Here is a 14737-nt window from a genome sequence, read left to right on the forward strand (position 1 = left end):
TTGACATCATGATTTGACGTCATGCTTCCCCTTCCCAGTTCCATTCCATGTCCATGTCCATGGTCTGTTCGTGTTGTGGTGGGGTGGGGGAATAATATTTTCATAGTGTAGTTATTGAGGTTAAAATTAGAGTTTTTTTCATAGATTAAATTAAGTTTAATTTAAAATAAATAATGAAAGAGTCTAATAGAAAGAGACAATAGACCGCTATAACTTGCTTTTTTATGTACATTTATTGGGCATGATCTAAATTGTCATATTTTGAAAAAAACCCTTCTTTCTGAACGTTTGTAGGCTAGCCTCTATTTGATATTGAAAGTAACTAACTGAGCTACAATGATTCCTAGTATTTTAGGAAACAGCATTAGATATGGTAAGAATAACTACATTCAGAAATAAATTAATAGAATTAGGCTAAGCCCATACACCAATAGACTTGAACATAAGGCTATTTTTTGGTCGTTTTCTTGCTAGTAGACCACAGGGTGAGAGTTTTTTGATTATTTTTTTAGCCACCTTCAGGAAACCCTAGATACCGTGTTCTCAGTAAAGAAGAAGCGGGCAGCAACCTTGAGTAAGGCGGGTAGGCCTAAACCAAAGAAAACCTCGCATATCAGATTGGTACACTCCAACTCTTCATTGAGACTTCATTCAGATTGGTAGACTCAAGGAGTTCATGCTGATGCTGTGTGCCAGGGGAGACAAGGCTAGGTATCTGATAGCTAAGAAGCTGCATAACAAAAGTTAAGGAGGCGAAAAGAGCAGGTGCCATAATGTCAAATTCATTGAAAATTCAACAATCAATGTAAAGCTGCTGGGACGTCATAAGGTCAGTCATGCCACACACACCAGGAATGTGCTGTGCTGCAAGTCCCGATGAATTTAACAACTTCTTTATTCATCAGTCTCAGACATAGTTAGGCTACCAGTATCCCTGATGCTCTCTCGGGCCCTTTGGACATTTTGAAAGATCGGATGCCGGAGTTCCAGCCCGATCTTAGTAAGACTGCATGGAGTAAAGTAAATGAAGAAAAGGTCCAGAAAATTATAAGTGGGCTTAAGAGCACAGTGAGCCATGAAAGACTACCGGTACTATGGATGGTCTACCAAGCTCCTTAAGGAAGTAGCGAATGTCATCATTGCACCCCTCACCCTAGCTATCAATGAAAGCCTGCAGCAGGGTTTTTCCCCGCACTCATGAAGATCGCACGGACAGTGCCAATATACAAAAAGGGGGACCCCAACGTTCTGGCTGGCTATAGGCCTATCTCTTTGGTACCTGTCCTCGGCAAGGTTCTCGTGATAGTAATAAAGGAACAAACTTGCAATTACTTTGAGTCAAACAACCTTTTTAGTAACTCACAGCACGGTTTTTGTCGGGGTAGGTCCACTACTGGAGCAGTTTCAGTCATTGCTGATAAAATAGCAAACGCTTTTGAAGACAGCGACTCAGTATCTCTGACACTGTGTGATCTGAGTCGAGCGTTCGACTGTGTTCCTCCCTTGTTGATAAGCTTTTCGCTTTTGGTGTCAGAGGTAAAGCTCTCTCCATGCTCAGTAGCTACTTAAGTGACAGAAGACAAGTGGTTGACTTTAATAGTGCAAAATCCGCAGAAAGGGAGGTTCTACACAGAGTCCCTCAGGGCTCAGTTCTTGGGCCACTTCTCTTCCTGATTGCCATCAACGACCTGGGGTGGTATGGAAATCTTGTGCTCTTTGCTGACGATACTACCTTGTATACCAGAGGGAAAACACCGATCCGTGCAGCGGAGCAAGCGAAACATAATCTGAAAGATGTGGAGCTGTGGTTCCGGGCAAACAAACTGCAGCTAAATGAGGCCAAGACAAACTGGATGACTTGCACTCTGTCACGCATCCCAAACAACATCGGTTGGAGTGTTAGACTATTGGGTTTCTACCTTGACCCAACACTGGACTGGAGCGATCATGTCAAACATGTCTGCGCTAAGCTGGCTCGCGTTATATTTTTACTAAGGAGATTAAAGAAGTGGGTTACCGGTACAGGTTCCTACCTTGTTCTGGTGTACCATGCTATGTTTCATTGTCGTATATATTATGGCATATAAATCTCTGGGGACACGCTGCTGAAGCAGCCAGAGTTTTGAAACTCCAGAAGAAAGCTGTGCGCATTACAACAAGCAGCCATCGCCATGAGCATAGCAAACCCATCTTCAAAAACCTGGGCATCTTGACCATCTTTAGCCACTACATATATATGGGCATGCATGCAGGAAATCAAGAACAATGAACAGGGCCTGGTGGCCAGGGCTGACATACACAACTACAGTACAAGTGGCCGAAATCAACTCGATGTACCTCGCACACGCCTCAGTAGAAATCGAGACTCATACCCTGGAAGCGCCATCCTTTTCTTCAACAAACTCCCAGCTGCCACGAAGACCCTTGCCAGCATAAAGTTTAAAACCACCACAGGAAATTTCTTCCGTAAAAACCCTTACTACTCAACAAAGGAATTCCTGGAAGGTAGTTTGGATGAGCTAAATTAAAAGCAAAGCGACCGCCATGAGCACCTTAAGTATGTTTTTTCTTCACATATTTTAAAATTTGTGAGTTTTATATACATGTGCAGGAAATAAAATAAGTTTTAACGCTGACACCGCCTATTCCCATCATACGATGGGTCAACGGCCAAGAAAATGGCATTTGTATAGCCTAACTTAAAGAGTTTATGGGTAAAAAATCTGAGAATAGGCTGAAATGTATGGACTAAGAGTACGGTAGGCCTAATTTATAATTATTGCAATTTATTTATTTCAGGAAATAAAGTACAAGCTTTATCTACTCTGTTTTCTGCGTTGACTGTGAGACAAGCTGTCCCAGCAAGTCATGCACAAATAGTTATCAGAACATCAACTACAAGTTTCTTCAACAAATGTAAGTTAAAGCTATTTACATACAGATAATCGGGAGTGTACTGTTTTGATAATTTGTAACTTTCTCTTTTTATAGAAAAAATAGCTGAAGTCATTGAGTATAGTAAGCTACCTAATTTTACCTAACTTAGCTGTTTGTTTCAGTACCTGCAGAAAGTTTGTGGAAGGGAGTCACAAGTGTCAGCAATGCAGGACGCAAACGTGGTCGAGCGTCAGGTGGCAGGAAGAAACACGCGAAAAACCTTAATAAAGGACAAGTGATCGGTGTTGGTTAGTATTGTCGGACAAATTATGTTTCTAGATTAGATTAGATTTCTACAAAATGATCAAAATATCAGTGTGCATATTTCATGGTGACGATGGATGAATGAATTTGATTACAACAATTCACATTCAGCTGATCTCTGTCAGCTTAGTTACTGGCTAAAATCAGCTGTTTTTTTAGCCACAGCCATTTATTGAAAACACAAGGGGCAAGGACATAACAGCTTCTGTTTAAAGTACATTTTAGGTGTTTGTTAGTGTTATGAACATTATTCATCACTTTAAGCAAGAAGAAGTTTTAACTTGTCATTAGATAGTCTCTAAACGGCGATGCTTGGGAGCTTCTCTCCAGGCAATGTTTTGACTGTATCATAAAGATTTAAAGTTGTACTGCTTTGGATTAGGAAGGTAATTACCTATTTTTTGAACAAGTTCTACTAATGCCCACAGTATTCTGTTAGATAACATGTTTTCAAATTTTTGTTCGGAATCGCAGGAAAGGCCAACATTATTTGGCCGGGTCTCAACAGTCCCGTGATTCGAGGCAAGGAGGTTGTCAAGCAGCAGAAGCTGCCTGAAGATCCCGAACGAGAGGCGAAGCTGATTAAGATCCGGAGCGAGATGGTGGGATTCCGACCCCTCAAGCTCAGCCCCATCGAGCGAGGATGGACCGGAGCCAAGTTGGGCGGACGTATGCTCGGTCCTCCAGACCCGATTGGGGAAGGTTAGTTAAGTTCTGAGGTGACATTGTACAAAGTCCAAAACAAATTATTTAGTCGTAGCATAGGGCCTAACATTACAAAATTGAGCTTATCATATTGGTTAACAAATAAGACACATAGTTGAATCCAGTCAGTTGAATAGGGGTGTCATCCTCTCTTGGGAAAATTTTAACCTTCCTAACTGTGAACATGCATTTAGGAAACCTGAAGGCATAACGTAAAATACAATTCTAGCCTGATCATGCCTAATCATACTTCATCGTTTTAATTTTTTTCACATATCACCCCAAAGGGATCTATAGCCCCCCCCCCACCATATCCCTCCGTGGATCCACCCATGATAGCATGTCAATGAATGAAATTTCTATATCTTGGACTTTAATTAAATTTATATTTCCTAATGGAAAAACATGGGGGAAAACTACTACAGTATTAACACTTTTTTTATAGGTCTGTCATTCTTGATGAAATCCTTAACAGAATAGGGACAAAATTCCGCCAAGTATATTTCTAAGCTATTATATTCCTTAGGCTATTCTAAGTTTTGTAAGAGCAAACATTTTTAGCCTACTGCATCTCTGTCTTAAGTTGGGATGGTAGCTTATTAAAATGTTTCCAAATGGTTTGCATTTTGTATTATATAACGGGTTTTGTTTGAAAGGGGTTTTATACTGATTAGTTATTTATTTTTCTTTTACAGATAAGTTTGAAGGATTCAATTCAGTGGTTGTTGAGGTAAGTGTTTAAATTAGTTCTTAAATTCAGTGCCTTAACTTAAAATATGAAAGGTTTTGATATTGCAGTTTATGTACGCATCTTTATATCACATCAACTATCGCCCATAGTACCAAGAGCTATGGGAGAAAGAGTATTTTATTCTGAAGCGTACTCGGTGTGTAGCTCATTAAAAAACATTCTTTTTTAATCCAAAATTGGCTACATCTGGTCCGAATGTATTATTTATTAATTTTTTTTTAATTTACTGCCTCTTTTAATTAAGCCTCTAGCCTTTGCCTGGAACGAATCCAGTGAACAGGATGTGTACCAGTCAGGATTTCTGGGAAAGTCAGGAAAAAGTCAGGGATTTTTAAAGGTCGGGAATAATCTAACCCTTTAAAATTAGGTATGAATAGGTACCAAAAATTTTCAGAGTTTGTGTGTTCCCGATCATTGGGAAATGGATTACATTTAATACAGGATTTTCTCGGCACGTGATTCGTTCTGATCGTTGAAGATTTCGCTGTGTCGCGAGTGACAGTGATGACATTTCCGCAATCGCAAAAAATATTGCCGGAATTGCGGCTGACGATTATGATGTCTCGACGGTTGAGAAAGATTTTCACAATGATTTCGCGAACCCTGGAGACAATGATGATATCTCCGGGATCGTGGAGATCTTCAAGCTTGCACCGTGACCATGAGACAAGTCAAAGATGGTGCCACTGTGACGCAAAATTCTAGGGGGGGAATAAACTAGTATTCACCAAGTCAGGCTAGGCCTACCCCTAGAACCGGCCACACTCAAATTTCTTCCCCGGAGTGCTCAGAAGGAGCCGAGAAAAATCCAGGGGTCGATACGAAGGTGTCACGGCTTTGACTGATCAATTTATTTAAAATTTAATCGAAGGCTCAGAGCTCTAGAAGCGCTCAGGAAATCCTGCAGACGCTCAGTAGGAGCTATTTCATCCTCACCTTCGCTAACGTGTTTTGGAGAATTTTGCCTAACTTTTAGAATGACTCTGTAGGGCCGACGAGTATTCAATCTTAAGCCAATGTGATTTAAATACTCGTATTAAAATGCAACTAATTAGTTAAAGACGTTGGTAATCGATCTAATGTCGAATAGAAGGTAAAAAAAACAATTCCTACAGAGTCGTCGGGGCCTAATTAATATAACTGAACGATTAATTTATCGTGATATGATTTAAAATAAATTTAATATGAATATTGTAGCTGTTTGATTGTTCAAATCAGCTGCTCCCAAGACTTGATTCTTTCACCCGCCAAAGACGGGGTTTAGAACTTAGACGACAAGTCTCGGGGTATTAAAACGGTGAAAACGAGATATAATTTAGACGTGATAATTCTTGGTTAAGCGAACGGGGAAATCGTAATTTCGAAACTAATTAATTAAAATGAAATAAACGATCGCCACCGCTAGTCACTGGCAGGCAGGAACTGGCGGGTTAAGACTCGAGTTGAGAAAAATTAATTAAGATAATTCGTAATGGAATTTTAAGAAAACGAAAAGGTATAATAAGTAAAGTATGCGTAAGATAAAACAGAAATAACGTAAAACGTAAAAAGGGGCCTAACTAGTATGGTAGCTAACCTTCGTGATAATCGTAGTGTCGTTGTATTCGTAACCCGTGCGAGCTAGTCGGTGGTCAAACAGCGAATAATTCTGTCCGGCTCAAATCAAGATTTCCTCGGTCGAGGCTTAATCGCTCTGGTGGTGAGTTCGAGAACTAGCCAACAGCTGATCGGGGATTCGCCTGTTGAGCCGGTCTAGTTGTCGTCTGTCGTCGGTCAACAAACACCATTTCGAGGTTAAGTGATGTTGTCATCGGCGTTAAATATTCGTAAAATCGGTCGTTTTAACTTTATTTGGTGAAAAGGATTGCTATTATGAATAAAAATATGTAGTTGTGGATGTGTTTGTGTACTTCACTGCGAATAAAAATAGGCCTACGTTCTTTGGCCCATAGCCCAAGCTATGGCCAACACATAGGCCTCGGAGTAGGCTATTGTGGTCAAAAATCGGGCAAGTTCTGGTGTTCATTTATTGCAGTACGTTTTTACCCCCCCTTAAAATTTGGTACCTTACACCACCAACGCAAAACATGTTAAAGATGGTGCCGTGACCGTGGGACATGTTACGATAGTGTCGTGACCGTGGACATTTTGACGATGGTGCTGTGACTGCGAGACAGAAAAAGTTGTAGTTACATGGAGAATGGACCGAGTTTTTGGTTGGGGTTTTTTTATGGCTAATGAAAAATTGAGAAATCTGGTAGACACCCTGACCGAAGCAAGGAGTGAGCCAATTCAGTACAAAAGTGAACTCTTTGAATTATTGTTGATACCTTGGCACAAACCGACGACATTGCTATCTTGGATTCGTAGCTCGTCCTGCTACAGTAGACTCCCTCTCATCCAGACTCCTCGGGACCGAGGCCAGTCCGGATAACGGGTTTTCCGGTTAAACCTACGTACCCAAAAACTCATTAAAACAGACCAGTGGCGTAACAGCCGCCCCCGCAGACCCCGCGGTGCGGGGGGGCCCGCGAGGTTTAGGGGCCCGCGAGGTTAAGATACCCTTTTCTCATAAAACCGTCCGTAAAACCGATCCTTTGTTCACGGATGTTTTTCTCTTCTGACAAATTATTATAAATAAAAAACGATGTGTTGGTAGATACTTTTATTCTGCCAAATCTACTAAAGTTTTATCTTTTAATTAACAATATTGTTAACGAAACGCCAACGCTCACTACGATCACCCGACGATGTGTATTGTCAGTATGGTTGTGTAGCTTCATGCTAGCGCTAGGAGCTGTGTGCCTGCTTGCCGGCCTGCCGCCGCGCCGTGGCGACACACACTCGGAGCCAGCCCCTCGGCCCTCCCCCCTCCCCCACTAACCGCTCACGTGTACTCAGCTGACCGTAGATCACCTGATTTTGGAGATCCATTCCATGCGGATTGCGAGTGACTCGTCAGTAGTGCATGTCGCGAGAGTTTCTCAATCAGGTGTCATGTCATTAAATTGGGCTAATTTAGTGAAGCACTAACATTTTACAGTTGGGACCACGAAAGTTTGCAGTTGGCGGCAGCCAATCACAAGACTAGTGCGACGTTGCCATATCGCCCTTTGACGACACTAATTAAAATACTAAACAATATTTTTAAAACAGCTGGTATTATTCGATTTGGCAACACCGCACTGCCCTCATTGGCTCATTTGAAGTCAAATGGTAAATAGGCTACTCCCTCAACTGCAAACTTTCGTGGTCCCGACTCAAATTATAGTTGGAAGCTTAGTTGAGTTTAGTAATGAATGTGAATGGTGGAGTAATGGAGTAGCCCATATATATTAATCACGGACATAACTCCCAAGTTTATTATCACTGTGACAGTGACAAAATATAAAATATGTTTCAAGGACGACTCTGGTCGTGTGGTTGAAGAATAGGTAAATACTTGATATTGCTAGAGACCATCCTCTGCCAGTCTGATCGTGTAGGCCGTATGCCTGACGTCACCTACGTCATGTGATAGTTGTGGTGTGGTGACGGTTGTGGTATATAGTGCTGTGGTGGGGAATGGGAGGGGTAGTAGGGGGCCCACAGACATTTTTGCGGGGGGGCCCGGGGAAATACTGTTACGCCACTGAAACAGACCGTTAAAATGCATACTGTATACAGTATTTGACTTAAATTTAGGAGAGCATTGTACATGGCCACTGGTCTCAAATCTTTCCCTCGAGAAATGTCGTTTCAGTACCGCCCACTTCCTGCCGATCAAGTCCTGTTAAACCAATGTTATGATAAAAATTGTCCCGTTAAAGAGATGTCATTTCCGCCGGGTGTAGTCCGGTCAAACTGATGTCCGGTCAAAAATTGTCCGGTTAAGAGGGAGTCTACTGAATTGTTGAACACATATAATGTTATATTCATGAATACAATGTTTCCACAGTACAAACAAGTATTCCACATGACCGGTAACCTGGGCCGCAAGAGGCAAGTGAGTGCGTTTGTGGTGACGGGCAACGGCGAGGGACTGGCAGGGTTCGCCCGAGGCAAGGCAGTGGAGGGGAGAGTGGCTCTTGTCACGGCCAAGAACAGAGCTGGACAGAAACTCATGTACATAGAGCGCTACAACAACCACACTGGTAAATCTCTCGTTACTTAGTCTGATGCTTTATGTGTACTTGGTCTATTAAGACCACTGATAGAACTTACTTCAATCCACATTACTAGTGGATGTAGAACCTTAGGTGTCGCATGAGTAAAGTTAAGGACAGTAATCATTGCTGACAGATAAAGTCTTCAATAGACTTCCGTTTGTGTGTAATTTGTCATTGAACTTGCTGAAAAAGGTCCACCATCTGGCTCATAGTACGTGAGTGAATGAGAAATATGGAAATATTTGACAAGTTCTGTCTAACAGAATTTTTATTATTTCAGTGATCAAATTTCTATAGTTTGTAATAAAAGTTTTTTCATAAATTATAAAATGTGTCTGTTTACAATATTGTTTAAACGATCAGACCCAATTAATCACAACCAAGCAAAGCTCGATTCCCCGGTACTTGGTTAACCTGAAAACTGTATTGTAACTTGGTATGTATGCCTTTATTGGAAGAGATTTGATAACGATAATCTAATTTTAGTTATAAACCCTAACAAATTATAAATGTTTCAGTTATGCACGACTTCTTCGCCCAGTTCGGCAGCACCAAAATCTTTGTCAAGAAGGTGCCAGAAGGTTATGGTCTCAAATGCCATCGAGCTATAAAAAGCATGTGTCAGGTGATTGGCATTAAAGATATTTACGCTAAGGTAGAGGGTGCCATCAACATTCAGAATATCACCAAAGCTTTCTTCTTGGGTCTACTTCAACAGAAAACCCATGAACAGCTGGCCGAAGAGACGGGTTATCACCTGGTAGAGTTCCGTGAGGAGAACGGAGAATTGCCCATTGTCCTAGCCTCGCCTCAAGAGCCCAAGCAAGATAGTACAGATCCTCCGGATTTTGACCAGGTAAAGTTGAGTTAACCTTCAGCATCAATTTTTAGTGAGTAAATCTTAAAGTTAACAAACCAAAATGAAAAAATCTAGAATGAAATTGCCATTAAGATTAGCCTGTGGTCCAGTAAAACGATCTTGTCTAGTTGAAGTGACTACAGCTGTTTCTTAATCATGAGAACTCAGGTGCAAAATGTCATGCTGTATCCTGTACCTCCTTATGACGACTTCAACTTTGTTTATAGACCTGACAATGCGCCCCTTGTGTACAAAACAGCTGTATAAGTATTCAACAAAACTACTAAATTTTTTGACTGAAGCATAGGTAAAATAAACCTAATCTGCGTAGGTGTCACCTGATAAAACTTTCCTCCATGCTTTCAATGCAAAATAAGTTATCAACATTTATAAGAAGTCAACCTTCAATAGACAATTGAAAAAGTAATTCCTTCCCTATTTTGATGTTAGGACCTATAAAAATTCAGTTAGGCCTACTGTATCCAACTTGACCAAGTACATCTAGTTCCAAGAAAGTTTTATGAGTCTCAAGTATTACATGTTTACTCTGGTATTACGACTCTTGCACTTTAGTATACTAATGTTGAGTTGATGTTTATAGTACATAATGAACAACCGAGTAGCACTGCAGCGGAAGAAGTTTCCTCCTTTCTATGCGGACACTTTTGGATACAAGAAACACCTTTGGCAAGCAGAAAAGAGAAGAACTCACGAAAAGGTTAGATTGAAATATATTTGGAACTTGTAGGCGATATACAGTAGGATCAAACCAACCTGAGCATCCATAAACAAATTTTAAAATAATTATATGTAGTCTTTGTGAAATAACGAATCGAGTCATGAATGCAGTAAACAAAAGGAGGAAATATTATTTACTTTAGCATAACTGAGCAAAGGGAAGTATAGATTTTTGCTCTTTGAACTACAAATTCTCAGCCAAAAACCATTACCGACTTAGTGGTTTACATAAAAAAAAAATGAATAAGTTATTTACTCCACATATTCATTTTAATAAAATTGGCAGGATGGGAGTAAAATGGAGTGAGATGCATTAAGTAGCCTTATCTTTTACTGAAACCAGCTGTTTCTTAATGCTGGCCCGTAAAACTTTATACTTTAATACTTTTCTTTGAAATGGCGACCATACAAAGTAGGTATTTTAAACCAAGTATGAATGGAGATGGGTGTATGATGAGTGGCGCAATCTTGTAGTCTTGTTAGTGACTAAGGCCGACTTATTCCTTAGACACAGCTGTTAATTAACACATTGAACCCTAAGCCCGAGTATAGGTCGGGGTATGACGTAAGACACACTGAACTAACCCCGAGTATAGGTCGGGCTTCAATATTAAATTCCATAGCAACGTAATGACGTCACATTTGCTATTTTTGTTATTACGTAACCATTCCTTGGTCATCTGGCTTCGATTGTAATACCCCACAACCTAAAAAAAACCAGCTGTTTGGTAACACAAAAAAAAGATCCAGCTGTCTGCAGCCTTGCATCGTATTGCTTAGTGATGACGACGACGACGCTTTGTTGTTGTTGTCTGCGCTAATGGCTGTCTTTGTTTACAATCGTTTATGTGTTCAATAAAGTGAATGTTTTATGTTTTTTACAAGTATTATGATTGCGTAATAGTTCTTGTTATGAGCAATACCTTGTTGTGGATAATTTTTATTGTGTTTAGTGTCAAATATGAGCGATATATTTGATAAAAAAACGTTGAGTCATATTCGTGAACTCTTGTCAGAATCAGACCATAGTGATGAAGAAAATCAATCTTTTAGTGAAAATAATTACTTATGTTCAGGACCTAGTTCTACTACAATATCAGTAAATGAAAACTTGAATGATCCTATTTATGATTCTGGTTCGGAAGGTGAGTTTGTTGTAAGTAATTTAGATGCTTTTCAAAATGAGGTTAGTGCAGTTACATACATGGTTGATGAAAATGATCCTGATGAGTTGGTGTTTTATGATTTACTACCAAGTGACATAGACAATGATGACTGTAAAAATGAATCAATTTCAGTAGTTGAAGAAGATGAAAGTAGAAACTTAGGCCCAATTAGATGTAAATATAACCCTAGGCCTACAATTTACTCTGATGAAGAAAACTGTGATGAACCAGAAACAGTTCTAGACACTACTAGGCCTACAGATGGTATACCATTTAGGCCTAACCCTCTTGAAATTAGTCATGAACAACCACCCAATCAGCCTAATCATAAAATCTGCAAAAACAGAAAATTACTTAGGCCTAATAGTTCGATAGTTTCTTCGGATGACGAACTGTGTGATCCTGATTTCGACAATGTTGACAAAGATCCTGATTTTCTACCTAGTGATCGTGAAGATAATGTCTTACAGCCTTCAGCTACTTCTTGTTTAGGTTCTCTTAGGCCTAATAAAGTAACCAACCAAGTAAAACGCCGGTCAAATAGTACTAATTATAATCGTAAAACCAAAAGACATCGATCTATATCGCCAAATGAAAACTTACCGGATAATGCAAATTTACCTGTGCCAAATGAAAACTTTGAACATGAACCGGAGCAGACTCAACCAAGGAAAAAGAAGAAAAAAAAACCCACTGATGAGGAACTTGGATGGCGGTTGGAGGACAACCCACCGCCACTACCAGCATTTGACGAGTTAGGCGCTGGTGTTACGGCTGCTATTGATGAGAACTCAACTCCATTTGATGTGTTTTCTATATTTTTTCCTGAATTTTTTATCAAATCATTGAAGTCAGAGACAAATAAATATGCCAAATCTATAACCGATAAACTAAGAAGATCAAACAAATTGAAGAAAAATAGTGTCTGGTCAAAATGGACAACCGTAAAGCTTTATGAAATTTACCATTTTTTCTCGATTGTATTGCACATGTGTGTTGTGAAAAAACCTAAACTTAGTGACTATTGGTCAACAGACAATTTTATAAAATCTATGTATGCTCCATCAGTCATGGCCAGGGATAGGTTCCTAGCAATTTTGGCAAATTTTCACATCAACGATAATTCAACATACATCCCATTCAACACTCCAGGCCACGATCCGTTACATAAACTAAGACCATATATAGATCTTTTGCTGACTTCTTTCCCAATGTGTTTTTCACCGTACGAAGATTTGACCATAGACGAAGGAACTTGCGGATTCAGGGGTAGAGTTCGGTTTAGAGTTTATAATAAAAGTAAGCCTGACAAGTACGGGATGAAATTATATGTTTTGTGTGATGCATCTACAGGATATGTTCTAAAATTTGAAGCCTACACCGGTAAGTCTGACTCCAGTAATACAGTTGTAGCTCTATATGAGAGATTGTTGGCAGATTACCTCAATAAAGGACATACTATTTATAATGATAGATTTTACTCTTCACCAAAGCTTTTTGACTTTCTCTGGGAGAAAAATACTAAAGCAGTCGGTACCTGCATGAGCAATAGGACCGAGTTGCCCAAGACTGTCACCACTAAAAAGCTACAAAAAAATGAAACTGTTTTCATGAGAAGAAACCATTTACTCTGCATAAAATGGAAAGATACTAGAGATGTCTTAGCTCTATCAACAGCTCATAAAATGACTACATCAGAAGTTACGGTGCGTACAAAACAAGGGATGTTGCAAAAACACAAACCAGATCTGATTTTGGATTACAACAATAAAAAAACAGGTGTGGACAGAAATGACCAGTTTATTTCCTATTACCCTTTCAAGAGGAAACAGATGAAATGGTGGAAAAAAATGTTCTTCCACTTGTTTATGATGTCAATTGTCAACGCATTTATCTTATATCGAAAAACCAGACCTGCAAACCTGAGACCCCTCTGTCACCTTGAAAAATTTATAATAGCAATTGGAAAATCATTGAGCGAAAAAGCAGGGACTTTATTACAAGAAGAGGAAACTGCAAGAGCCACAAAATCTGATCGACTTATTGGACGTCATTTCCCTGACAAAATCCCCTCTACGGACAAGAAAAAAAATCCTACAAGAATTTGCAAAGTGTGTTCGGAAAAAAACAAAGTTTCTACAGGAAAATCTGGAAGAAAAGAAACTTCTTGGTGGTGTCCAGAGTGCCAAACACCATTGTGTGTGCCTGAATGTTTTAGACTGTATCATACCAAAGCAGACTATAGTAAAGCCTAGGCTAGATGTGCTTGGGAACTGATACGACAAAGACATTTCAATTTCTTGTGTTATAATATGTAAGGTAAGCAATATAACTATATACATGTATATATTTCCTGAAAGGGCATGTTGTTCTCTTCAATTTCACATGATATAAATGCCATAATTATGCTAAAGTAAATATTAAATACTTTTTTAATTAGGTTAGTACTTGCGGTTGCAATTTTTGTTTTTCTCAATTTTTTTTGTTATTTCAAACTGAAACCCTGTAATTTATAGCCTACGGTATTTTCTCTTTAATTTGATATATTATTCACCAGAAAAAAAGTTTTTTTTTACCAAGCTACAAATTTTTAATAATACCCTAAAATTGCCCAGTAACGCCCATACTAAGGGCATTTTGCGCTCAGGGTTAAAAGTGTTAATAGCCCATACAGCTAATGGCGACTAAGGGACCTATAGTTTATAGTGGAATCCGAACCACTTTTTTCCTTGGTATATACGAATTGGTCTAATTATCAGGATAGTACTGCAGATAGTCGTAGTACTCACCCGTGCGGACGTTAATCCACACCAGGGAGTATCGCATCCACAGTGCATGCCTATAAATATCCACAATTCGTAACCTCCTAGTAGCTGGATTACAGGACGACGCCACCCGTCCCAGACTTACTGTGGCTTATAAAACATTCAGACTACAATTTAGTGTAGAAATTTTATGAAAGGTGTTTTTGTGTTTCAGTCAAAACTACAGATGATTGCTGACTACGGAAAGGTCCGCAGTTTTCTCGGAGAGAAATATCCGGAAGCACATATTGATTATGCTTTCAATAAATATCGAGCAGAGAAGAAATCAGGAGAACAGTAGATATTTTGTAATGACTGTTACCATGTAAATGTAAATATATAATTCTTACTGTTTACAAGATTTT

At 39.5% G+C, this 14737-nt stretch overlaps 1 protein-coding gene across 1 annotated transcript; it reads left to right on the top strand.

Annotated features, from left to right (window-relative positions):
- The first annotated feature begins 94 nt into the window (after positions 1 to 94).
- On the top strand, positions 95 to 14731 carry LOC128996323 (28S ribosomal protein S5, mitochondrial-like). The gene is made up of 9 exons (XM_054421575.1): positions 95 to 373; positions 2800 to 2916; positions 3060 to 3185; positions 3676 to 3903; positions 4602 to 4636; positions 8595 to 8790; positions 9324 to 9661; positions 10266 to 10382; positions 14548 to 14731. Exons 1-9 carry the CDS (start codon positions 337 to 339, stop codon positions 14671 to 14673), a joined length of 1320 nt encoding a protein of 439 aa, XP_054277550.1. The 5' UTR covers positions 95 to 336; the 3' UTR covers positions 14674 to 14731.
- The last annotated feature ends 6 nt before the right edge of the window (positions 14732 to 14737 follow it).

The sequence above is a fragment of the Macrosteles quadrilineatus genome, unplaced genomic scaffold (genome assembly GCF_028750875.1).
Source record: "Macrosteles quadrilineatus isolate MER2022 unplaced genomic scaffold, UCM_ALF_1.0 Scaffold_6__1_contigs__length_79288215, whole genome shotgun sequence".
Taxonomy (NCBI): domain Eukaryota; kingdom Metazoa; phylum Arthropoda; class Insecta; order Hemiptera; family Cicadellidae; genus Macrosteles; species Macrosteles quadrilineatus.

Bases quoted from the DNA above. Each gene is read 5' to 3' on its own strand.
- LOC128996323 (XM_054421575.1), top strand. From the start codon at position 337: ATGATTCCTAGTATTTTAGGAAACAGCATTAGATATG. The intron at 3,904-4,601 runs GTTAGTTAAGTT...TTTCTTTTACAG, and splicing joins TCCAGACCCGATTGGGGAAG to ATAAGTTTGAAGGATTCAAT. The intron at 10,383-14,547 runs GTTAGATTGAAA...TTTGTGTTTCAG, and splicing joins AGAGAAGAACTCACGAAAAG to TCAAAACTACAGATGATTGC.